Here is a 27,054-nt window from a genome sequence, read left to right on the forward strand (position 1 = left end):
GTGATCCAAGTAGGAGTGAAAGAGGTTAGGCGCGGACAGACGTATGTATACTGCAAACTGTGTATTTCTCAAAGAACGGCAACCGCAACAATTACCAATAAAATGCTTAGTGGCCCGTGTGAATTCGAACACCGATCCCACAGGGTGACAGTCGGTGGTTTTACGTCTATGGTCTCCTCACATTTAGGGGCAATATATGCCTGTTTTCATTCTATGTTGCTGGTTATACAAATCGCTCTTTTGGTGCCCTTATAACGCCATTGGTTGTGGAATGCATTGCCCTTTGCCTGTGTGATACTGTCAGCCATCCAGCTTATGCTTCAGCAGACTGAATGAATCAAAACTTTATTAATGTCCAAAGGCGCCGCTAGTTTAGGGAGCCCTCAGTCCAGGGCTCCGCTGCTGAACATCTCCAGGCACTTTTGTACGTAGTCCACCAGGAAGCGTTGGTCGCGGTGTTGGCGCGAATGATTCAGTGCACGGTATGGGGTGGGGCGGGGGGGGAGGTATATACCGCGCCTGGAGAGCGGGGGTGCTCCACTAGCTGCTATGTTTGGTTGATGCCACATTCTGCAGCTGGCATATATAAAGCAGCACCGACGTGGAGAGATAGAGAGTGAGAAATTTATTTACAGCAAGGCAGACAGGTCGGCCTGACTTATATCTTGTTCCGCGTTGGTGAAGAGGGACGGTGAGGAAAAGGAATGATTGTGATCACAGAAGGAGGGTGCGTATATAACTATAGGCCACTACGTTGTGGAAACCCTGAAGCCACGTGTCTGGACTATTGGCTCGTGGAAAGGCTATAGCTGCTCTTGTAATTGCGGCTGCGCTGTTTGTACCCGGCCAAGGATCCAAAACTAACGGATAGCGGTCTCTTACCGACGTGTGCGATCGAAGAGACCAGTTTCTGCGGTTGTCGAACATGCGCAGGAAAAAAAAAAATGAAGCACACACTTGTGCAAGCGTTTCTAATTCGGTGCACCATATTTGGTTTTGTTTGAGCTGCTTGTGAGCCATACGGCGCTTCATTTATTTGTACTGCTGATGCAATCGCCTTTGGCGTTGACCTGGTCGGGTCTAGCGCTTAAACCTAGAGGAACTCATGACGCAACGAAGCAGGTGCTGCTCGCGAGAACGCAATGCGTACTTTATAGGCATTTCTTACTTCAGCGTATGGCTGGCAGTTCCCGACCTCGCCACAGTGTGCAGGTATCCATTCAAAGGTGACAGTGCGGCCATTTCGTCGCGCAAGGTCGAGAAGCTCTGTGACGTGAAATGTTTAAACGAAGCCGTGCCTCTCCACTCCGTCACCGGGGAGCACCACTTCCGCAACGAACGAATCTTTAGTCACGACAGGAGATCTCCACCGCACGAAAGAGTGTAAAACTTGCGGGGCGTAACGTTGCATCGTTTATAATAATTTAAACTGTCACGGGAAACGTGGCAGCTTGCATTCTATAGTACGAACGATGTGTTTTGGTGAGACCTGTATTCAGGAAGCCTTTAGCGAGAAAGAGCTCTTTTTCGCCGTCCGACAGATTACATATCACCTTTCTTGCTTTCTCGCTTGACATCCATTTGTATACGCAAATCGATCTTGTTTACAAACGCATTTGAGAAAACAAACGACGGCTGAATTTCTTTCTTTCTTTCTTTCTTTCTTTCTTTCTTTCTTTCTTTCTTTCTTTCTTTCTTTCTTTCTTTCTTTCTTTCTTTCTTCCTTTCTTTCTTTCTTTCTTTCTTTCTTTCTTTCTTTCTTATTGAAGAAAAGGCAGTGCTCTTTCAAATCTGCAAGTTGCATCGCGTGGTATGTTGGAAGGTTGACGCTCCAGCCTGGATTTTCATCGAAGCGCACCACAAGGATACTTTTCGCGTCTTTGACGACGCAACGTTGACCAAATTCTTGCCAACTTGCACAAAAGTTGACGGCGACAGTGTGCTTCACTTGTTTTCACACAGTTCCGCATCCATCTCATTTTATTATATCTGTGACAAGTAGTTTACGTAATCGGCGCTGTTGTGAAGGTATGAACCACGCCTGGGTGAAGCTTTCAGATGGCCTTTATTTTACCGCGCGAATCAAGAGCTCGAGTCCCTTTGAAGATCCAGGCTGTCTATCTATGGCACCGACGCGACACGCTGCTCCCTGGAAACCACCTGTATCATCAAAGGGGCCCGTGGCCCAATTTCTTGGGTAGCGTAGTAAAAAAAAAAAAAAAGTGATGATTTAGCGGTAAACGTGAGAGGAATGCGTTAGCATTACACGTAGCACCTCTTCGAGGTTTTGGATCCACGATTTACACCGCGTTCACCACATTGCAGAGCGTTGTTCAGAAACTCGCTCGACACGCGTCCCGCCTCTCCGAGGAGCGAAGTGCAACCGACGGTGGTACGGAGCATAGACCACCCGTCAGTAGCAATATATACTTCTACTGCTAACTCATTAATACAGATCCTTTGAAACGTTCACCGAGTTCACGGCCCATGCCTTCGCAACAGTGCACGCAAGCGCAAGCGCCAGAGTTGCCTATAGTAATATTTATTTATTTATTTATTTATTTAGTTAGTTAGTTAGTTAGTTAGTTAGTTAGTTAGTTAGTTAGTTAGTTAGTTAGTTAGTTAGTTAGTTAGTTAGTTAGTTAGTTAGTTAGTTAGTTAAACGTGTCCGTGGGAAATGGTGGCCATAGAGGGAATACCGGCTGCTCTTCTAGATTAGTCAAACATTACGTCGCAAACATAGGTCGGCTCTAAGCAAAAAAAAAAAAAAAATGAAACGTGAATAAAAGTTGAGCGCTCTGCTTAGTTATGAGCAAGAAATGCGATCAAGCACGCAGGATGGTGTTTGTAATTTGTGTATTTTGTTGCAACTGCACAGTGCTACTGCAGTCCCGCACGCAACCTTTCCAAAAATCTTACGCGTCGTTCGTGGGAAGTTCAAACAAACTCATTTTGCACATCGCATCACGCGCGTGTACAATATATGCAGCAAGTTCTATACTCTTTATTAGAAAGCTATGCGCTCCAGAGTGCGCGCAACTTGCGATGGGCCCCATCGAAGGTCAACCCAACTAAACACGTCGAAGTAAGGGCGCTTTGCTCGCCTTCGCAGGCGTGTAATCTCGCCGCAGCAGCAGCTGTGGCAACACAGCTTCTGTGTAGCAGCATCAGCGGCAGCTGCTGCGCGTGGCTGCAGCTGGGCGAATGCAGACGTGCACGCGCGCATGTGTCAGCATGTAGTGTCGCTCGACACGCGCTGCCGCCATCCGGAGACAAAAAAAAAATAAATATAATAAGACGGTAAAAAAAAAGAAAAAAAAAAAGAGAAGAGCGCTGGTAGTAGTTCTGTTTTCACCTAACGCGCGCCCTCGGTGGGCCTTAACCTGCACATTCACTTCTGGAAAATCAGTTCTGCGGAATCCTGCAAGGTGGAGGAAGTATCACGAAAGGCAAAAGTTGTCACCCACCCGAACGTAGCACGAAGCTACAAAGGAAGCCGATGCGGCTTTATCACAAAGAACGCTTCGCAGTTGATGAAAAAATTCGTCCTGGTCTGGAGCCAGGATTCGTCCCGCGCCAGGACAAATTTTTCGTCAACTTCGAAGCGTCCTTTCTGATAAACCCACACGGGTTTGCTTTGTAGCTTAGAGCTATATTCGGGTGGATGACAACATTTCCCTTTCACATTCACTTCTGTCCTGTTCAAAGTGATTCAATGGGCTGTGTTTATTTACGCAAGGGCCAGAGAACGACAAAGAGCGCCAAGGAATGGTCATGAGTTGGCATTCAACTCTCTAACGCAGTGTGGTCGTTCCTTTTGTTTGCACCAGGTGCCGCCAGATGAAACTGTCTCCTACAGCGTGCCTCGATGGCAAAAGGTGCCTCGAAACAGCACCTTACTATCGCCCTCCGATTCTTCGGCATACGTTCACGAGTCGAAATGATTTATAGGGGCACGTTTAGACGTGTTTCCACGCACACGTTTGATCGCATCGAAGCGCTAGCCGCCACAAGCAAGACGTAATTAAGCTGAAAATTAAGCGTGCATTTAAAGCCTACAGCCTTGTCGTGTAAATGGCTAGAGCGTCGGGCTGTTGTACGTGGGAACACTGGGTTATATCCACAATCGGACGCGTAATTTATATTGTTGAGCGACAGCTTGTGTTCCGCAGGATGTGGAAGCACGACTTTACCGGGAAAGCGCTCTAAGGCTGTAACAAAGAGCACGCCGGGTGTCTGTCGTACTCCGATTCGATGGAAATTGGGTTGTAATTCAGCCACATTGCTTCCTAAAAATTACTAAGTTCCAGTAATGTCGAAAGTTGGGGCGAGTTGAATCATCATACCGTGTGGATGAAGCGGCGCGCTGACCAGGACAAAGAGGAGTGTCGTGTGTTCTTGTGTCTCTCCCCTTTGTCCCGGTGCGTGCGCTGCTTCACCCGCGCGGTATGACGCTTTCTACAAAGTTTACCACACGGAACTTCGGCGTTGCAGTTGTGCATACGGTATACGATGGTTAGTATACATGGATTTGACTGATCGTCATGGCCGTGGCTTCGGGAGTTTCTGGGGCGTGACTTACTAAGCGTTAATTGCTCAAGTGGTCACATTTTTATAAACATGGCAAAGTGATAAATCATCGCGCACACGCATAGTCATTGCGAGCTATTACGTCTACAAGGACATATTTTGTTGAAAATAATCCACCTGCCAACCCCCCCCTCCACCCCCCCCCCCCGATGTCGTAAACCCATTCGTTAATACACATTGCATACTCAAGGTTCACGCAGGGCGAGCATCATAATGGAAAGGATAACGCAATGTAAGTTAAGAAATAGGGAACAGCAATTGTAGGAAAATGTTCGCGGTGTAGGCAATTCGAGTCGCGTGCATCCGACCTGGGAAGAAGGTACACCGGAATAGTTGTATACGTTATAGATGAAGGGAATCTGTTCGCACAAGTACGAGGAAGCGACAGACTACTACAAATTTTCCTTGAGTCCCGATATCTTTTTTTAAGTTTTCTTGACGGATGAAACTAAGTAGATGTGACGAGGTATTACAAATCTGTCGTTGTATTTAAAGCCTTTTCTTTACACATTTGCTCTTGAATTGTCGCATTCGCGTCTCACGTGTCCGTAAAAGTTCCCACCTCGTTCATGTACGTCATATGTTTATGTCCTCCTCCTGCGCAGATGTTCGGCGGCGCGTCATTCGCGCACTACCTGTTCACCGACTCGAAGGACGTGTTCGCGGTGACCTTCTGCTGGGGCATCGGCGTCATGCTGGGCATCCAGACCGGAGCTGGCGTCTCTGGTCAGTACACACTTCTCGGCATTGTTCCCCGAGTCTTACGTCTTATGAATGGAAAGATAATCTACTCCATTCTCTAAAGCCTCATGTATACCGAGTGAGCAATAAAATTACAGGTGTTTTAACTTCCCAAATGAAGGTGCGGGTACAAGAGAACTGAACGTACGGACGGAAAAAGAAATTCGTTATTTCCGTCCTCAACTATACATTCGATTAAGGCTGTGTTTCGACACCCGCCTTAGACGGCTAAGAGGACAGTTACCCGGACAGCGGCCATCTTAAAAGGGTTCTGCAACGCTTTTTTGAACACGGTAAGAAAACGTTTACGACGTCTATACAATGCTGCCGTGGAGATGCAACCCAAATATAATTCTCCTGCTTGCAGCAGCGGACCCACGGCCTCACCTAAAGATCGCTAACTCTCGCTTGAGGTTTTCAAGGTCCCGCCCGTGGTGACTAGCGTGAGCGACGGCCCACAGACGACCAGCGTAGGGCGATTAAAGCTCGCAACCACGCGCGCACCCGTAAAATCGCCTGTAGCAAACGGGGAAGCGACGTTTGCTAACGCACGCCCCTGTATTGAAGTGCTGCTGCCGTGGCCAGGATTTCATCCTGCCACCTCGTGCTTAATACTAAGCACAACGCCAAGAACACTTATAGCAACCCCGTCGTAGCTATCGCCGCTACGTTGTCTCTCTCCGACACACAAACATGTCGGAGGCCAAACTTGAAGGGTTAACATGAGCGAACCGCACAAAGAAGAAAATGCAGAACTGAGGGAAACGTTGTCTGAGCACGCATTGTGGAAGTTAGCGTCGCGCTCTATACGTGTATCCCCGTTATTATTAGGTTGTATTCAAAATGTCTTGCGGGAAGTTGGGCATTGCAAGGCATCGCGCTCAATCCAGTGTGCTCGCACTTTTGAAGAGAATGTATTGAAGGGTCCCTTCAAGTCACGTTGCAATTGTCAAGAAGCCGGTAAACGAGACAGCATCAAAGTCAGAAACGATGCCGCGGCTACTTTGCTGGCCAAACAAGATTGCGGCTGAGCGGAATGCTTGGAAACTTCACGGGGGAAAGTCGCGCTTGCGCTGAAAAAAAAAATGAAAGAAAAAAGAAAGAGAAGAGAAAAGAAAGAAAACAGAAAAAAAAAAGGAAAACTAAGAAGAACATAGGCTTTTTTATGCGCCTTATGTAAGCTATGTTGTCTCTGTCATAGGTTCGCACGAACAAAGTATTAAAATACAGCGATAATATGCGTTCTTTCTTAATCTTTTCGGGTCGACGCGAGGTGGCGTCAAGTAGAAGAGACGACTTCCGGGACGCGTTCCGTTATTTGGGCTCGGATATTTATTCGTTGCAGTCAAAGTATATAGGCTGTCTTCAATGCTGGCCAGAGTTGCAACACACCCTATGAGAGACGACATAGCAGGGGAAGGGGGCACCGGAATAATTTCGACCACTTGGGGTTCTTTAACGTGCACCCGATGCAGGGCACACGGGTGTCTCTATTTCTTTTTTTTCTGTTTCATGCCGCCCCCATCGGAATGCAGCCGCTGCAGACGATAGTACATCTCTCGACTTCGTGATCACAAGCAGAACGGCATAGACCTATAGTCTCCGTGTCACCGAGGTTTGTGTTCAAGCTAAAAGAGCGGCAGGCTCTTAATGAACACGGGAAGCTTCAGGTAAAACGTCTGCGGTGGGTCGCTGGACAGCTTGAGATGCTCGCAGAAACATAGAAAGAAAGCACGAAAAAGCATAGGTGTCCAGTTGAGGCCTATAGAGGCGACGCCTCGAGACGAAACGTGCACGGTCAAAGATTGAAAAAAAAAAAACCCTAAGTGAATACGACGCGTAAACAAGGAAGCATTGGAGGAACGATTTGATATATAGGCACCGCACACATCGATTGCCGAACGAATCGTTGCAGGGAAAGTCGCGCGACGGCAGCCAATTTCCGCTTTATGGTTTCTGTGATTTCTGAAAACTTTTGGCCATGGTCTTGCAGCCTTTGCGTTAGGTATATCGTGGCGGCACATGGGGCACGAAACAAGAAACATTTCTTATACTGCACGGAGTTTATGCGATAGAGTGAGTTCAACAGCGTTAGAAGCCAATGGTTCACCAAGGAGTAAGTTGCACCACCCCATTCGCCATTCCGCTTTCCCGTGGCGACATTCGCAGTGACTGCCACAGGAGGTGTCATGACAAGACCGGGCCAAATTAACGTTACAGGAGTTATAATCGCTCCCTTGCCCCCTCGCACCTCCTTTCTTATGCTACACACATGCTACGCATATACAATGACACATGTTCCCGAACAGGTGAGATTGTAGATCGTGTACTCTACGACTCGAAACCTGAAAAAAAGCTAGGTACATGGACGCAGGCTCATTCAGCATTGCGCAAAGCAAGCAGCGCAACGAAGCCGAATGCGCTTCCTGCGACTTCTACGTTATCTTCGCTCTTTAAGACTTCTCCCAATCACCTTAAGAACCCACTTGCTTTGCGCCTAATACTTTCCCGCTCCGCATAAAAGCACCGTGTCTTCAGAATGACTCGAAAATGTGGGGCTATATTTTCAGAAAGGCTCATCCACTTTGTTGCGTTTCGCCTGCGACACGTGGTTTTGCCGGCGCGACTGCGGCGGGGCGGCAGACATTTTGGCCCGATCGTCGTCGCCGCAACACTCATCGCCAGGTGTTTCCAGGCGCGACTGCGGCGATGCGACCGCCTGGGATCATCCTCGCATTCCAGTCATTGTGCCCGAAACAGGCGATGCCAAAGCAGGGATCTCATTCCAGTTATTGGGCCCGAAACAGGCGATGCCAAAGCAGGGATCTCGTTCCAGTCATTGTGCCCGAAACAGGCGATGCCAAAGCAGGGATCTCATTCCAGTTATTGGGCCCGAAACAGGCGATGCCAAAGCAGGGATCTCGTTCCAGTCATTGTGCCCGAAACAGGCGATGCCAAAGCAGGGACCATCCTCTCATTACAGTCATTGTGTCCGACCGGCAGCGCCACGACAGGGTGCTACGAGATCGTGCTCGACATGGTGCTACGGCATCGCTACGACAGTGTGCGTCACCATTAGCCCATTGTACATTCACGTGCTCGTCTTTTGAGGGGTTCCTTCTTGCCCTCAACTGCGAGAGTATAAAAACAGCTGCCCCCGGACGCCAAATCGAGGGCTCCGATTTCTTCTGTTGAGTGAAGTGCTCTCCCGTCTCTCTACTTCGGTCAACCTGACCGCCAACTCTTTGCGATGTTAAAATAAACAAGTTGTTTCGTTGTTACCAGTCGACTCATGCTTTGCCGGGACCTTCGGATGCTTCCAGTTGTACCCCAGGCCGCCAGGCCAACGCTACCCTTGGGGCTTGCGACCCAGGTACAACCACGGGCGTCAGCGCCGAGTTCCCAACAGATCGCTCCAGTGTCGCGATCCAAACATCTGGTTGCCAGCGGTGAGATCGCCTACGACTTCAAACAACTGTCTGCCAGCGGCGAGATCGCGACAACGGAGGCCAGCAGCAAAGAGATGCAGTTGACAGTATGCTGAGCAGCTCAACGACGATCCGGGAGCAGTGCAACGAGCCCTGTGTGACGACTGGTTGCCTGCAGCGGAACGACTGCGCGGAATTCCTGCCTGCGAGGTTTGGTGAGTGCGGGACTTTCTTCTTCTGAGCTTTGCCAGGCTTTTGTTAGTGTTAGAAACAGAGCTGGTAATTGTGGTTGTCGTTGCTGCCGGGTTAGTTTGCGGCAAGACAATAGTAAGCAGTAGAGAAAGCAGCATTCAGAGCAGCCATGGATTTGAAGTCGTTGCGCAAACCGAAATTGTTGGAGCTTGCAAGAGAGTTGGGTCTGGATGTCTCAGACAAACTAAGAAAACCTGAACTGCTAAAGGCTATTCTTGAGTTAGAGGCTGAGGATGACGAGCTGTCGGAATGCCTTGAGACTATTGAGGAGAGGTCAAAAAGACAGGAGCGCGAACTTAAAGAGCAAAAAGAAAAAGAAGAGCGTGAACGTAAAGAACAAAAAGAAAAAGAAGAGCGTGAACGTAAAGAACAGAAAGAAAAAGAAGAGCGTGAACGTAAAGAACAGAAAGAAAAAGAAGAGCGTGAACGTAAAGAACAGAAAGAGCGAGAGCAACAAGAGAAAAAAGAAGAGCGCGAACACGCTTTGGAAATGAAGCGTCTCGAGGTAGAGATGGAACGCGCTCGTAATGGAAGTCAGGCACACGGTGCAGGAGAACGCGTATTGTTCAAAATGACGGACCTGATGCGGCCGTTTAAGCTTGGAGAGGACATTGGTTTGTTCCTGGTTAACTTTGAGCGAACGTGCGAGAAGCAGGGGTTCTCTCGGGAAACGTGGCCACAGCGCTTGCTCACTTTGTTACCCGGCGAGGCGGCCGACGTAGTCGCTCGCTTGGATAGAGAGGAGGCAGAGGATTTCGACAAAGTAAAATCGAGTCTGCTAAAAAAGTACCGGCTGTCTGCGGAGGCGTTCCGTCGGAAGTTTCGGGAAAATGAGAAAGGCAGAAGTGAGTCATATACAGAGTTTGCGTATAGGCTTATGTCGAACATGCAGGAGTGGCTCAAAGAAGAGAAAGCGTTTGGTGACCACGATAAAGTTCTGCAGTGCTTCGGGCTAGAACAGTTTTATAGTCGGTTACCGGAGAACGTGCGATACTGGGTCTTGGATAGGCCAGACGTTTGTACGGTGGCTAAAGCCGCTGAGCTAGCCGAGGAGTTTGTGACGCGTCGGGCTCGCGGAGCTAAGGACGGTCAAAAGGGTGAATTTGGCTCGAAGTTTGAGAGGCCGAAGTTCACGCCCATGAGATTTAAGGGGGACACGCGTAGTGAGGATGCGAGTGAAAGCAGTCCGACCAAACGTAAAGAGACGGCGGCAGCCAAACGCAGAAAGCGGTTCGAGATGAGGCGAGCGGGCGTTTGTTATACGTGCCAGAAGCCGGGTCACTTTTCGGCGCAGTGTCCGGAAACAACACCAAAAGTTGTGTTTTTTTCAATAGGCAGCACTGACGAGAACATGAAGCTTCTCGAGCCTTACATGCGAGACCTCCTCGTGAACGGGAAAGAGTGCCGAGTGCTTCGCGATTCCGCAGCTACGATGGATGTAGTTCACCCGTCTTACGTAGAACCCCATATGTTCACGGGCGAGTGCGCATGGATCAAGCAAGCCGTGGAAGCTCATAGCGTGTGTCTGCCGGTAGCAAAAGTGCTTATTGAAGGACCTTTCGGAGCGCTTGAGACAGAGGCGGCAGTGTCATCTATGCTGCCACCCCAGTACCCGTACCTATTTTCAAACAGGTCCGATCACCTCCTGCGCGAGAAGGGGCTTTTGTTTGGTGAAGCTAGTGTTCAGGCCTTAACCAGATCGAAGGTTCGGGAGCTCGCTGCAAAGGCGGTAGTTGCGGGGCCGACGTTATCAAACAACGAAAAAGGGTCAGAGGCGCAGCAAGCTGATATTCCGAGCACGCCCGAACTGAATAAACTTGAGTCTGTAACGTTAAAGGCGCCAGATACTGGAGAGGAAAATCCCGATGCGGGAAAGTTAGAAGAGCTATCTACTGATTTGCTCATCGCGCCGACGTCAGACGGACTTGATAGGTTGCTAAAAGTCAGCCGGACGGCTTTGATAGCCGAGCAAAAAAAGGATGGCAGCCTGGAAAACGTGCGCTGCAATGTCAAAGAAGGTATCGCCAGGAAAACTGCGCGTTTTGTGGAAAGGGGTGGAGTCCTGTACCGGAAGTATCTAGACCGAAGAGGAGTGGAGTTCGATCAGCTGGTCGTGCCTCAATGCTATCGTCAGGATCTGTTGCGCTTGTCACATGGGGGTTCGTGGTCCGGACACCTAGGAGTTAAGAAAACTAAGGACCGTCTCTTGCAAGAGTACTATTGGCCAGGGTGTTTTCGGGACGCAGACCATTTCGTGAGGACATGTGACACTTGTCAGCGGGTGGGCAAACCAGGGGACAAATCAAGGGCGCCGTTGAAATTGGTACCTATCATTACGGAGCCTTTTAGACGGCTCGTTATTGATACTGTGGGACCTCTGCCGGTAACAGCCACGGGGTACAGACACATTTTGACTGTGATCTGCCCAGCGACAAAGTTCCCTGAAGCAGTGCCGCTTAAAGAACTCAGCTCAGTTGAGATAGTCAATGCACTACTGTCCATATTTGCGCGAGTTGGTTTTCCTGCGGAAATCCAATCAGATCAGGGCACAGTGTTTACTAGCGCTTTGACGACAACTTTTCTCGAAAGGTGTGGGGTAAAGCTGCTACACAGCTCAGTGTACCACCCACAGTCGAATTCCGTTGAGAAGCTCCACTCCGTCATGAAGCGCGTGTTGAGAGCGTTGTGTTTTGAACATCGAACTGACTGGGAGCTGTGTCTGCCTGGGGTGATGTTTGCTTTAAGGACCGCGCCGCATGCGGCTACGGGGTTTTCGCCAGCTGAACTGGTGTACGGTCGCTCGCTTCGATCTCCGCTTCGCATGCTTCGAGAATCGTGGGAAGGTAGGGGCGACGATCCAGTCGTGGTGGAGTACGTGCTTAAGCTCCTCGAACGCTTAAGAAGGGCACAGGAGTTGTCAGCTGAAGCAATGGCAAAGGCCCAGCAGAGGGCCAAGGTTTATTATGATCGGACAGCCAGGGCCCGTCGTTTTGAGGTTGGCGATGAGGTCATGATATTGCGCACATCGCTAAACAACAAACTAGACGTGCAGTGGGAGGGCCCAGCGCGAATTGTTCAGAAACTGTCGGACGTTAACTACGTGGTAAGTCTGCCAGGAAAGCGGAAAGCACAGCAAGTTTACCACTGTAATCTGCTCAAACCTTATAGACAAAGGGAAGCAGTGGTGTGCCTGATGGTAAACGTTCCTGAAGAGCTTCCGGTCGAGCTTCCGGGACTAGGCTCAGTGACGAACAGGGAAGACACCGGTCAAGTCATTAGTGACCTTATCAGTAAAGCACCGCTGTCGCCCGAGCAGAAAACCGAACTACACCAGCTATTACAAGAGTTTCAAGGTCTGTTCTCTGAGAGGCCTGGTAGGACTTCTGTACTTACTCATGATATAGAACTTACCTCCACAGAGCCAGTACGATCCAAGGCGTATCGGGTGTCACCCCGCCAGAGCGATATTATGGAGGCTGAGGTAAAGAAAATGCTACAGCTCGGTGTTATTGAGGCAGGTGAGAGTGATTATACCTCCCCTTTGATTTTAGTTGAGGTACCGGGCAAGGAACCTCGTCCTTGCGTCGACTACCGCAGGCTTAATTCCATCACTAAGGATCAAATTTATCCGATCCCTAACATCGAGGAGCGCCTTGAGAAAGTTAGTAGCGCTCAGTTTATTTCCACCCTAGATCTTGTCAGGGGTTATTGGCAGGTTCCACTTACAGAAGAGGCTAGTAGGTATGCGGCGTTCATTTCACCAATGGGAACATTCCGTCCTAAAGTGTTGAGTTTTGGTTTGAAGAACGCGCCATACTGTTTTTCAAGCCTCATGGATAAAGTGTTGCGGGGACAGCAAGAATTCGCTTTACCGTATCTAGACGACGTAGCGATATTCTCCGCATCCTGGTCTGAGCATATGACACACTTGCGGGCAGTGCTAACCCGCCTGCGCGATGCGGGCTTGACAGTAAAGGCTCCTAAGTGCCAGTTAGCACAGGCCGAGGTTGTCTACCTCGGTCACGTGATTGGTCAGGGTCGTCGCCGCCCCTCTGAAATAAAAGTGGCCGCTGTGCGAGACTTTCCGCAACCGCGCACGAAGACCGATATTCGGTCGTTCTTAGGTGTCGCCGGCTACTATCAGAGGTACATCCCTAGGTACTCTGATATCGCGGCTCCCCTGACGGATGCTCTAAGAAAGACAGAGCCTCAAACAGTCGTCTGGGACGAGACCAAGGAAAGAGCTTTTAGCGCCCTAAAGAGTGCCCTAACAAGCCAGCCTGTGCTACGATCGCCAGACTATACAAAAGGGTTCATTGTTCAGTGTGATGCTAGTGAGCGAGGCATGGGCGTTGTACTGTGCCAACGGGAAAAGGGAGAAGTAGAACACCCCGTCCTGTATGCTAGTCGTAAGCTGACCAGTCGTGAGCAGGCGTATAGCGCCACCGAGAAAGAGTGTGCGTGTCTCGTGTGGGCCGTTCAGAAATTGTCATGCTATCTAGCCGGCTCGAGGTTTATCATTGAGACGGATCACTGCCCTCTCCAATGGCTGCAGACCATCTCTCCCAAAAATGGCCGCCTCCTGCGCTGGAGCCTCGCTTTACAACAATATTCCTTTGAGGTGCGTTACAAAAAGGGGAGTCCCAACGGTAACGCCGATGGCTTAAGTCGAAGCCCCTAACGTAGGAATCAGCCTCAAAATTGTTTGTTACTGATGTTTTTCTTCCTGAGGCAGGATTTTTTTTTAACATATTGCTTTTGTTTAGTGTTTCAAAGTGATGATATGCTTTCTAGTGCAATTTTTCAATTTGTGGACGCGTTCTGAGTGATGCTAGACTACTGTAAGGAACTAGGCAGTGGTATAAAAAGGGGAAAGAGCCTGGCAGGGCTTAGTGAGGGTTGTGCCGTGCTTGCTGACTGAGCGGTTGAGTTTCAGCGTAGTTCTAACGCTTGCCGGGAACGAGAACAAAAATGTGAACTCTCCCGAAGTCACTTTGCAGTGTCCCGTGCGAACCTGAACGAGAGAACGAGGCCTTCTCTGTGCGCTGCGCTCAAGAAACGTCGAGGGACGCCCGACTTCGGTTATGAGCATCATCGAGCGACATCCCTCCGGACAGCGGATGCAGTCCCCTGTCCATCGGGATCTCCTTCCCCCGGCGGGGCGGTCTGTTGCGTTTCGCCTGCGACACGTGGTTTTGCCGGCGCGACTGCGGCGGGGCGGCAGACATTTTGGCCCGATCGTCGTCGCCGCAACACTCATCGCCAGGTGTTTCCAGGCGCGACTGCGGCGATGCGACCGCCTGGGATCATCCTCGCATTCCAGTCATTGTGCCCGAAACAGGCGATGCCAAAGCAGGGATCTCATTCCAGTTATTGGGCCCGAAACAGGCGATGCCAAAGCAGGGATCTCGTTCCAGTCATTGTGCCCGAAACAGGCGATGCCAAAGCAGGGATCTCATTCCAGTTATTGGGCCCGAAACAGGCGATGCCAAAGCAGGGATCTCGTTCCAGTCATTGTGCCCGAAACAGGCGATGCCAAAGCAGGGACCATCCTCTCATTACAGTCATTGTGTCCGACCGGCAGCGCCACGACAGGGTGCTACGAGATCGTGCTCGACATGGTGCTACGGCATCGCTACGACAGTGTGCGTCACCATTAGCCCATTGTACATTCACGTGCTCGTCTTTTGAGGGGTTCCTTCTTGCCCTCAACTGCGAGAGTATAAAAACAGCTGCCCCCGGACGCCAAATCGAGGGCTCCGATTTCTTCTGTTGAGTGAAGTGCTCTCCCGTCTCTCTACTTCGGTCAACCTGACCGCCAACTCTTTGCGATGTTAAAATAAACAAGTTGTTTCGTTGTTACCAGTCGACTCATGCTTTGCCGGGACCTTCGGATGCTTCCAGTTGTACCCCAGGCCGCCAGGCCAACGCTACCCTTGGGGCTTGCGACCCAGGTACAACCACGGGCGTCAGCGCCGAGTTCCCAACAGATCGTACCAGCAGCCAGATTCCAAACAACTTGCACTGCCTTTAACAATGGTCATGTGTGCATGGCACACTTAGTGTACGCTACGTGTATGTTTTGATGACACGCGGCGGGAAGACAGGCTGAAGGTGGCAATCGAAACGTTGAGTGCTTGCGAGCGGCTTCGTGGCATTGCACGCCACGGATATGTCGAATTATATGACAACGTAGTATGCACGCATGCCACTTTATGCAGTCTCGGCAATGTCAAAACGTTGAGCCGATGGAACAATTTAACTGGATGGTTTTTTGTATTATGACTGTTTTTTGAAACTACCCACCTGCTTGGACCCAAGGGTCTGCAGTATGTAATAAATAAATAAATAAATAAATAAATAAATAAATAAATAAATAAATAAATAAATAAATAAATAAACACGTCCCATTGTTCTGGACTTTCTCTTGCTTGAGCGCAGGCTGCAAGTTTCTGATAGTGATGAGTCTGATGACAGAGTAATTCGAAATGTTTAATTTTGGTTGGTATATTTAGTGCATCTACAGCCGTTCACAGCAGATCGTTGTAACGAAAAAGCTTTGTGAAATCGAAGTACACCGTTGTGTCGGCGGTTAAACCGCACCAGTTGGAAAAGTTCATTACGTACACTTCCAAATACAGAGCCCTAATTCTTGACGGCATGGTTTGGCATCTTAGCGACTCAGTTTAATAATGTTTACTCTGTTGGTGTTCCGTTGTCATAGTTGGCTTGAGCATCAATCCTTCGAAGCTGTAGTTCCCGAGTTCAATATCAGATGAGGGGCCACATTTTCCAACTTTCTGTGTTGTCGTTGGTACAAATGACAATGATTACTTTTGTCGTACTGCTAGAAGAGTAAGGACCTAAGCCGACGTCGTCCGTGCGCCTGGAAAGCTGCAAAAAAGTTATACAAGGAAAGCTATACGACCGGCTACGACCGGCACAGTTACAGGAACGTGACGCGGTAATGCCTTCCTGACAGTGATACGTGAAGCTCGAAGACCCGCATGCCAACACTTCTCGAATAATAACGGCTCTTTTCCTGCCTGGCGTGACAGCCGCCGCACTCAGCATATCGATTATGCCACCATTAAAAGCTGAAGCCTCCCGTCTTGTCTTGCCCCACAACCATGATCCTCATCTGTCTTGCCCGCATTTCCTTTCTTTAACGCAGCGAGCCCGGTGCTACCAAGTCACGAACGGCTTGCGCATCATCAGCTTGACACAGCATTATCGACAGGAAAGTTGTGAGCGCAGAGTTATCAAGAAAGGAAATGCAAGCGAGGCTGACGGCGACTATCGTTTGAGACAAATATACTCCCCAAAGGGTCCGACCGTTTTAAAAGTGCATAGCCGCCGTGCAAGGGGGCGTACAACGTTATGCTTGTGCGTGTGCATGACTGTGCACAATGTCATCCCTAAGTCACAGTGCATACCTATAAACGCGGCTGCGATCTAAACGGTGCGTGACATTATTGATTCTTGGAAGGCGACTACCGTGTTTATGCTATACCCGCCTTCTTCGGCCTCTCTTTATGAAAGCGGTCGTCCGCCAAAGTTGCCTGGCGTCCGCTCGGCGCCCGGCCTGCTCTCGAAATTTTCTTCTTTCCTCTTGGCACCGTTCTTGGAGGTGAAGGGCGCGGCAATCGCGGCACGCGTAGAGCGACGGCGCTTTCGGTGCGGCTGGTGTCGTTGCTGTCGCCTCGGGCGGCTGTTCCTCCTCACCACCGCTCCTTCATCGCTTGCTTACGCTTGACGCTGTTCCACCGGCTGCGAATAAACCTACCTCTCCGGGCCCGTCGGCGTCTTCTACTCCGATGCTTTTGTTATGTTGCTTTTGGTACACTTCCTTCTGACTCCCAAAGTTACAAAAAAAAAAAAAATGGTCAGCTTGAGAGCGTGCAAGAAATGGGAGCGATCTAGTACTTTACAGCGGAGAAGGGGGATCGAGAAGATGTTGGACGAGTAATTACTTTTTACTACGAAGAGAAAGAAACAAGTATTAAAAAGAGAAAAAAAACGCAGTTGCACACTTGCGCGTTTATCAAGGATATGACGCTAGAAAAGCATTCGCATGCATGAAGTGAGAGTTGACGTGCCATTTCTCTCTCTCTTTCTCTCTTGTTCTTGTGCCTCACCATATGCGTAGGTGAGGCAGTAGGCGCAGCCCGATGGAGATCCCCAGTTAAAGAGCGCAGAGTAGATTTATTATGCGCCAACAAGTGACTTCTGTGTTCTGCTCACACGATCGCGAAATGCCACCGGAGGTTTTGCGTTCTTAATCTACACGGCCGTGCTACGAACGTGCGTGTTGCTTGTGTTGGGTGTTTGCGACGCTCGCGATGTAGACTGTATAGCTATTTTAAATCACAAGACGCCGCATACGTCGAAAACAGGGATCCCACACGACATGGCGTCAGCGTTGGTCACCGTCAGAACTGCGCGTCACTGGACGTAAAGAGTAAAAGTGCTTCATTGAACACAACCATATACAATCACTACCTATATCATTGGCAAAAATACGTGTTGGTTGGTTAAGACAAACAAAGAACCAGACAAAAAAAGTCATCTCACACACACGCACACACACGCACGCACACGCACGCACACGCACGCACACGCACGCACACACACGCACGCACACACACGCACGCACACACACGCACGCACACACACGCACACGCACGCACACACACACACACACACACACGCACACGCACACGCACACGCACACACACACACACACACACACACGCACACACACACACACACACACACACACACACACACACACACACACACACACACCTCTGTAACTTATGGATTTCTTGAGTAGTTCCGTTCAGTACAGCCTGTACTTAAGGTCGCTGATATGGCTTTGCGATACGAAAACTGAGCTCGTACAACAGGAAAGGGAAAAGGCGGGACATGGCACTGGCGCTTATCGCTTATCGTTTTGTGTCTTTTCTTGTGCATTTCCTTTTTTCTATCACGGTGTTTAGGGTAGTGCTCCCGTGAGCGCCTGTTGCGCAGTTGTTTAGGTGCGATTGTCAGGGGAGGAAATCACATGCGACGCGATGTCTTGCACCTGGAACACGGATTTCAGAACTTTAGTGACACTGTGGATAGTACTGCGGAGCTTAAAACATCAAAAGAAAAACTCAGCCTCGAGAGTGGCTACCGCAGAAAGAGTGCTGAATCCGCTGGGCCAAGATCCCACAGCGTCGCTCCATGAAGGACGAAGGGGGGGGGGGGGGGGGCTAGTTGGCTCGAACTTATACACTGTTCCGGTGTCTGCCTCTTCGCGTCGCGTGAACGCCAGGCCAGGGAGAACACGCCTCCATCCTCCGCGTGTTATTTCAGGCGCACTGCGTCGGCCATGTTTGCGACAACGCAATGCGACGAAGAGTCAACGTCACGCAGCGGAATTTCGAGCGACGTAAGAGGGAGCACGGGCTGGACCGATTGAGGCCCCTGAGAGAGATAGGGGGAGTAGATGGGGGAGAGACGGCACTCCTAGGCCTGGCACTCGGCGTCGGACTCACCCCCGCGGCGTCTAATTCTGGCTGGCTGACCTATAGTGCACAGTTGGAGGAAAGGGTTGACGAAGGGCGAGCGCCGGGGACCATTTGTCATGGCGACCAGAAGGCGCCCGTTTTGTTTTGAAGCCTTCGCTGAGCGAAGAGCGTGCGAAGGACTGCTGCTTGTTCTTGCTGGGGTGGTGCTTCCCGAACTGCTTACGTAACGGTCATGGAAGAGCTCTGCGTTTGTAAACAAAGAGAACACTTAGCGTCGAAAAAGTTCCTCGTTGAGGTTGCAGAACATCGCCACTGACGCTCCGCTTCTTATCATTCTTAGCTCGTCGCTCTGAACAGTGGCATTTTCAAATATTGTCGGCAACTGCTCATCTTACTAGATTTGAAAACGCGCGCCAACAGAGTTTCTGGTGATAGCGACAGAGGCGCCAACAAATTTGTGAGCGCCCGTCACTCCATTGTTACGCCCAGCCACTCGAGGGAGGATTGCGCAACACGATTGAAGCCAAATGTATCGGCCCAACACGTGACCGTCACGTCAGAGCGCGCGGTAAATTTCCGGTGTTCGACCTGTCCGTGCTCCGTACGCCCTGCAGGCAGAGCAGCGGATCAAGTGCGCATCAATTAAAAACTACCGGGAACAACAACATTTCGGCCAATGCGCCAAGACTCAGAGGTCACGTGTTGGGCCGACTTTTCGCGTGAAAGAGTGCAGGGAGTGGCTTCACGAGGAGTTGGCTTGCCAAGGCTGGCTGCGTGACGCCAGTGTTCGCTCCTAATATGTTTCGTTCCTCCACGCTCTCTGCAGACAAGCTACAGAGCGTAACCTCACGAAGATGCGGCGGCACTGCCATCGCATTCAGCGCAGGCAAAATAGAAAAGAAAGAGGACCGACTCTGCTGACTCGAGTTTCTTCGGAAAGAAAGGTTAATTGACGGGGTTATATTTCCGTGTTATTTTCCAAGGAGTGTTAATCAGAGTGGCGAACAACGAAAAAGTCAAGGAGTGGCAACATTTGTCGCCTGCCCTTCTAACCTGCGCTATGCCAGTTTGTTTACAAACACACCGGTAAGCATTTTTGTTTAGCACTAAACAAGCTTTCTTTCTCTCTCTCTCTCTCTCTCTCTCTCACGGATGCAGTTGCCTACACACCGCTGACACGCATGTAAATAGAGTGGGTGCGGTGTCCTCATCTGAGAGACAGTTACTGCGCTGCACTTTACCCCAATTTTTCCTTCCACCAACAAGAATCTCTCTCTCTCTCTCTCTCTCTCTCTCTCTCTCTCTCTCTCTCTCTCTCTCTCTCTCTCTCTCTCTCTCGCGGAATGCAAACAGAGCAGCACGGACGCCGCGGACATTAGGACAAAAGAGCAGGCGGGTCGACTGAATTCCCACTTATTTGTTGTTAATTCGGCAGTTTGAACGATATTACACAACAGACTAACTAACGGTATTAGTACCTGCGGGTCTTTTCGTTGAACAAAACGTACCAGTTGTGTTTGTCGCGGTAACGCGAATCACGCTCAGCAGCTACCTTATACCGTCATGTATACCGTCAAGGGTATATGACCCTTGCAGCGACTATATGGCTGATCGGGGATGGCTAATTAGATGATTGAAGCACGAGCAACAAAGTCTACTGCGCCCTGCGCCAGTGTGATTAATAACAAATTCATACAAAATAAGAAAGGATATTCAATAAAAGCAGCATAGGATATGAATATGATATGATACGGCTTCACGCACTCTTTCCTTTATACGCCTGTGGTGCCACGTGGTATGATGTCGGAATGAAATTACATATAAGCATGCACGGAGACTCGTGTTGCTTAGATACTGCGAAAGATGTCTATAATATGCATTGACCTTGAGTCATTGTGCATGACCTTCAGGTTGGTTACTTATGAACTTCACGTTTATCCATATGCGCAAACTGTGCAGCGCGTTAGTACTTCGCGGACATTAGGGCGACACCGTGTTGCAGCTTGCAATCTCGGACAGAGAACAGAAGCACCCAACACAGGTGAATTTTACAATTCATGAGCGACAACTATACGAAAGATTGAACACCTGAGCGTGGCGCACGCGATCAACACACCTATAGCGGCCATCAGTACCAACGCGAACGTTAGATGAAAAGAGAAAAAAGAATGAGTCTGTAACACGTGCTAGTTCGAACGAACACGCAGAAGACATGCACAAGGCGCAAGACCCGCACAAGACATATTAAGTGAAGATGTGACAACACACAAATTGGTTGGTTATAGCAGCAAGGGGTGGGTGGGGTACGGGGTGCATTGAGTGCGTATAGCAAGCGTCGACCTAGTGATGCTGCGGCGGGGGTCGTTCGTGAAACATCGAGAGGCGGCAAGCAGGCAGGCACGACTATAAGCGCGACACAGCCGACATGCGCTATAATCTGCGTCGCGTTTCCGAGATTTCCGAGAAAAGCGCGTCGTTCGACGCCCACTTGAGGCTATGCGAGGAAGAAAAGAGACGCGACGTTGGAGGCGTGCTTGGGTGCTCGGATGCGTGACGCTGTCGCGTCTCGTCGGCTGCAACACCTCTTCCCGGCGGGGCGGAGAAAGTGAACGTTGCGTGATCGTTTCAGCTTAGGGAAGAGTCGAAGCTGAAATTCTGCGGGGGCAGCTCTTTGTTGGTGTCATTCTTCTTCTGCGTGTGATCGGTGAGCGAGGCGATGGCGAGTACAGTCGGCATCAAAAGTTTGCGCGCCGCGTGATTTGAAAGAAAAAGCTGACTACATCCGCGGACTGGGCACGCGGCCTGGTATGCGGTTACCAGTGTTGTGCGGTTCTTGCTGACTGCCGTCTCCAACTTCCTGAAAATTTAAACTCTTAATCGGATTCCGCAGTCCGCAGAGTATAAATGATTCTACATTACTCAATAAAAAATTGAAGAAAGAATGAAATGGAAAAGGGAAAAAACCACAGCTCCACAATATTTATACGCAATAATACCATAGTTAATTTTCAATCATATGCGTCCATTGTAAGGCCCTTTGCACAGTGAGCTCATTGACGGCTAATAAATACCTGGAAGTGGGCGAGCGACATGTACTATATTCTTATTATATTTATACAAATAATTTATCATTTCAACATCTGCAAAAGTCACGTTAACACGGTAACGATAGCAGTTATGTTTTGAAGTAGTACAGAAAGGGTTGGTCCACATTTGTGTTCAAATGGATGCAGTGTGCAGAAATTACAAACCTTTACTTGAAGTGTTACATAATCGTAATCTTGGTTCGCCAACGTTTCTGTTTAAATGAACCGTTTTCAACGGTATCAGTAATAATTTATGCTTTTCCTTTTGCACCCAATGAATTTTATTCACATCGCTTCAACTGGTGCCAGCATTTCCTTGTATCGTACTTACTTTGAAAGCAAAAATGAAGTTGTTTTGCAGCTATCGCTTCCTCTTCTATCCACTAAAGGAAAAGCACTTCACTGCGTGTGATACACGGCGTTGTAGGATACGCAAGTGTTACAGCGCTATATTCGTAGCACTCTTGCTTTCTTAGGTTTGTTTTCACTGATTGTAGTTCCTTTTGCAGGTTCTAGAAATGCGACTGTTATTTGAGTGCACGCCATAGGCTAGCTACATGCTCCAGGCTTTCCGATTCATTAAAGAGAAAAAAGGCGAAATCTATGCGACATCTCCGCGAGCGTAATTTCTTATGCCTTCAGCCTGCCGCTCCGACCTAACGCTCGACATCACTTTTGCATAGCGATAAGAAAGCCTAAACGCTTGGCACAACGTCTGGCATTGTCTCCGAAACGGGACCTCCGGCGTTTTACCTTGCGGACAAACTACCGTTCGCGTCAGCGGTTAGCCAATCACTCTTTCCAAGGACGCCGGTATGAGGATTGCTTCACACGAAGGAAGCTCGTTCTGTAAGAGGTCATTTTTTCTACGCCCATCCAAACAATGAGAAAAAGTCACGCCGTGCTCGACTGACCACGTCTGAGAGAGAGAGAGAAAGAGAGAGAGAGAGAGAGAGAGAGAGAGAGAGAGAGAGAGAGAGAGAGAGAGAGAGAGAGAGAGAGAGAGAGAGAGAGAGGCGGAGTAGACGGGTTTCTCATCGCGCTCATATAGGCGTCCGCAATTAACTGCTTTTGCATAATGGGTGGCTTCCGTGCGGGCTGCGACAATGGCCAGCGGTTCTAGTGCGTATTCTCGTATACTTTGTTAGGCTGAAGTCATTACTCAAAACTTTTGAACAAACAAAAAATATCGCTAGTCCCGTGCGAGCCTCAAGTACAGTCACGGCGCCAACTGCAATCTTAATTGTCCGATTTGTACTTGCGCGTTTTACCTGATCGCATTTATTTGCATCGTGTAAGGGAAGAGAGCTTTTGGCGTTTGGGAGTGGCTGAGAATTGCACACGGTTTGTCGAGGACAAGCACACGCAGATCTCGGATAGGCAAGGCGTAGCGCGGTAGTCAGACAAACTGCACGCCGACATCATCTTTTTTGATTCTCGGTATACGTGCTTGTTTCCGACATTCCGAGCAGTATAGAGGGCGTACGCGATACCGACAATGACAACAGGCGTAGGCAACTGTACAATATAGCGCTAGAAGTTTTTATGAAGAGAGATAAGGTGACGGATTGATAGGCAGTATGTTAGATTGCAATAGATGTAGTTTAACTTGATTAGCTCAAGCAGGCTGAGTGACTATTTTTCGCCGCCCCGTTTCAGAGCGGATGTCCAAATTAACCACCACCGCCGCCACCAACACCACCACCACCACCACCATCATCATCATTGTCGTCATCATCCTCATCGCGCTGCGCAATCCCCGGCCATGGTCCAAAAGATGGAAGCGCAGCTGTGCTAGCCGGTTTTATGCAGCGCTTTCAAAGCTGCTCGCGCATGAGTTCCGTGGTCGCGCATTTGGTGGTATACAGGATTGAATCCTGAACGGGCGATTTTTCTTTTCTTTTTTTTTTTTTCTGGCTGCAGCTGCGATTGATTTACGTTCGAAGCAGTACGTCAATATGAACAAGGTAGAGGTCATATAACAGCAATCGCTTTAAGATACACGAGTTTTACTAAAAGCAACAGCTGTTTAATTGCTGTTAGGGAAAAATGCGGTAATTGGGTGGTAATTATGTAGGCGCGGTCACAGAGCCTTGCATATTAGGCTTTGCGAGAGCGCTTACAAACGCGAGCATTTGCTCAGCCACAAATATTTTTACGCCAAATTTAGGAAATAGGTATATTTAAGACCATATAAAAGGAAAGCCCTGTGAAGTCAATGGCCGTTTCGCAAGGCGCGTCTATAGTTGCCCAATACTTCGACGGGGTATACGACAACTGACTTTCATCTGAACTTTCGTAGTAATTTTATGGAATTTAGTGTGTGAACGTAATCTTTATGTGAATGTAAAAACTAGCTCTCGATGCCATTAATGTTGGCACGCGTACAGTGTCTTTTTTTTTCGTTGACAATTTTTCACCGGCCGACTACTGTTACAAAGTTATCGCTCGGTGCAAGACGTGCCTTCGTGTATCGGAACTTGCCCGAATGTTGTCGCCAGATTTTATTAAAAAAAAAAAAAACTTGTATAATGCGTTAGCGGGCGCGACGCGAGCAACGGTGTACATTCTGGAACGTGCGCGAGCAAAAGGTGGCCGCGCCAGAATGCATAATGATAGAGTCGCGTAAAATAAAGCCGATGCACTCTACTCGTAGATCAGATTTCAACGGTTCTGTACTCGCCGCTATCGTTGTACATCGAAGCTTGTACTTTTATTTTCCTGGGCGCGCGTTTACCCTGTAAACAGCTAGATTTTTGACTCATTATCGTGACAATATGACGTAACCATTACTAGTCGCCGCTGCTGCGCCATTTGGGCGCGAAATAAACGTACGAACGGCAGCAGCTCCGTGCCGTATAAGCTGTGACAGCGATTTGTGTGACCTCCAAGATTTTCGTTCGCCTATTTGCGTTTCCTTGCCCAACATTCTTTCTTCGTTTCTAACCCTTAAAATTTCTTTTCACCTTCCCCCTGTGAACGGTGGCAAACCAAAATTTTCTGTCTGGTGTTAACCTCCCAGCCTTTCCTCTGTTTTTTTTCTTTCTCTCGCTCTCTGTCTCTCTGGGCCTCCTGTAACGGAACTCCTTTATGCAGGTGGCCACGTGAACCCGATTGTGACGACATCGTTCGCCAGCGTTGGCAAGCTGCCATGGCGCAAGGTACCGCACTACATACTTGGACAGCACCTGGGCGCATTCCTCGCCTCGGCCATCCTCTACTTCAACTACATTGGTACGGAGGAGGCACACCTGCCTGTAGTGTGTTCCTATTTACCACAACACTAGGAAAAAAGTTGTGGCAAGTTCTCTTCATCGTTAGCAGTGACGTGGGATATGTTGTACGCTTAGAAAAAAAATGCCGCAATATTTCTTATGGTAACATAACCAGGACTTTCGTATATCTTTCATAAATCACACGCACACACACACACACACACACACACACACACACACACACACACACACACACACACACACACACACACACACACACACACACACACACACACACACACACACACACACACACACACACGTACGTACGTACGTACGTATGTATGTATGTATGTATGTATGTATGTATGTATGTATGTATGTATGTATGTATGTATGTATGTATGTATGTATGTATAAAGACAGGGAGGTTAACCAGAGATTATCTCCGGTTGGCTACCCTGTATTGGGGGAGGGGCAAAGGGATTGTGATAGGTGAGAGAGAGTAGGATTAAAGAAAAAGAGAAAGAAACTACCCACACACGCACGTACACACAAACTGTTTCTGTGGGCACTGTCACGCATCCCGCAAAGGCGTTCCTAGTGTTACGCAGTGTCACCGTACAATCCTGCGTCACACAGTGAAGTCACAATCTGTCAGAAAGTCCATTGTCTTTTAAATACCGCAGCAGCGCTTTCATAGCCGATCGCAATTGTGCCAACGTAGTAGATACCCTGACACCGTCAGTTCCCGAATTGTTTGCGCTCTCTGGGTATCGTTCACATTCCAAGTAAAGAGCAAGAGAATTATAAAGTTACCGAGGCTATTCATTTGTTTCTCGTAATTGAGCGAACCACTTAGACAACATGTAAGGGAAAAAAAAAGAACGAAGGATTGCTAAGCTACCTTTAGTGACAAACTTTCGTGACGGGTACATATGGCGGAATTAAGAAAAAGACAAAAGATGGCAATGAACCTTTATGCGTGCATGTATAGGCACTCTTTGTCAATAGTGCAGCAAACGGCAAGATTAGTTTACCAGAATGGTTGACGTTGGGAAGGATGCGTGGCGTTATCTCACGCAAGTTTTTTACATACCTCCCGCATTATATATAGCAAACGTAGGAGTGAACATGCAGCTTTATTAAAAATGAAATTGAAACTACATAAACGTAACAGGTGTCGTGCTATATATATGTATATTCGAGAGCAAGCATGAGCTATTGCTGCTTCTACTTCTAATAATCCCACTGCATTAGCAGGCCTCCGTTAGCTTCGTTGTGCAAAAATGTGTATGCAAACTTTTAAGAAAGAACAAGAAAATAAACTCGACTTCGTACGCCTCAAATGTATTCTAGACGTTCAATATTTCTTTGCTTTCAATATTTTAATGTGCCATGCGTTTCTCTAACTACATCGTTTGAGAAACGCATGGCTTGCACAAGCAAAAGAAAGAAATATGAAATATCCATAAGGCGAATGAGGCTGCTAGCGTCAGAAAATATGGACTGCCTTCCCCACCGCCCGTCTATTAAAAAATAATAAAAAAATAACGGTCTCATTGAGGCAATTGTCGCACGAAGGCAGAAAACAAAACAAAACAAAACAGAACGAATTAAGAGAGGGGAGCGTGGTGTATAGCAGAGTCAAGGGTGCCCGTGAACTTGAAGAAGAAGGACTACCGGGCGCAGAGGAGCACATGGAAGCGCGCGGGAGGCGATGAGCCGCGTCATCGTTCATTCCGGCCACGTATACTATGCGGCGTCGAACGTTCATTACGAGGGCCCGCATCTACAGCAGCCTGCTGGACACGCGTGTAGCGTTCTGAATGTGCAGGAATTCTGTCCATTTCGCGTCGTGTCCGGGCACTCATTTAGTACAAGGAGGTGATGCAACGTTTCATGCCGTGCAAGAGATTAAAACAAGCCGAGTCGAGGGGGCTGGAGCGAAATGCGTAACGCGGACCACGCCACTTGCTCGCTATAACGTGCCCACTCTGTCACTTTGTCTTATTACTTCACTTTTGTGAGAAACAGCGTTACCAATTCTTCTGTGGAGAAAGTCGGCACGAAGGGGGAGAGTGATTGGTAGTAAAGCGTGGGCGGTAACAAATACCACAAGTTCAGCTGGTGAAAAGTGTATTTTTTTATTTCTGAATATATACTCTAGAATAAACTATTTATGCTTTCAGTGTTATGCTGGGTTCTTCTTGAGGTTCAGTTT

At 48.8% G+C, this 27,054-nt stretch overlaps 1 protein-coding gene across 2 annotated transcripts in view; it reads left to right on the plus strand.

Moving 5' to 3' along the window:
• Positions 1-27,054, plus strand: part of LOC142571791 (aquaporin-9-like) — an 84,857-nt gene that overhangs the window by 45,126 nt on the left and 12,677 nt on the right. For both annotated transcript variants that reach the window (XM_075680401.1, XM_075680402.1), the window contains exons 2-3: positions 5,196-5,316; positions 24,712-24,849. In XM_075680401.1, coding sequence (XP_075536516.1) covers positions 5,196-5,316; positions 24,712-24,849 — 259 coding nt within the window. The remainder of the gene's footprint in view (positions 1-5,195; positions 5,317-24,711; positions 24,850-27,054) is intronic.

This window comes from Dermacentor variabilis, chromosome 2 (assembly GCF_050947875.1).
Source record: "Dermacentor variabilis isolate Ectoservices chromosome 2, ASM5094787v1, whole genome shotgun sequence".
NCBI classification, from domain to species: domain Eukaryota; kingdom Metazoa; phylum Arthropoda; class Arachnida; order Ixodida; family Ixodidae; genus Dermacentor; species Dermacentor variabilis.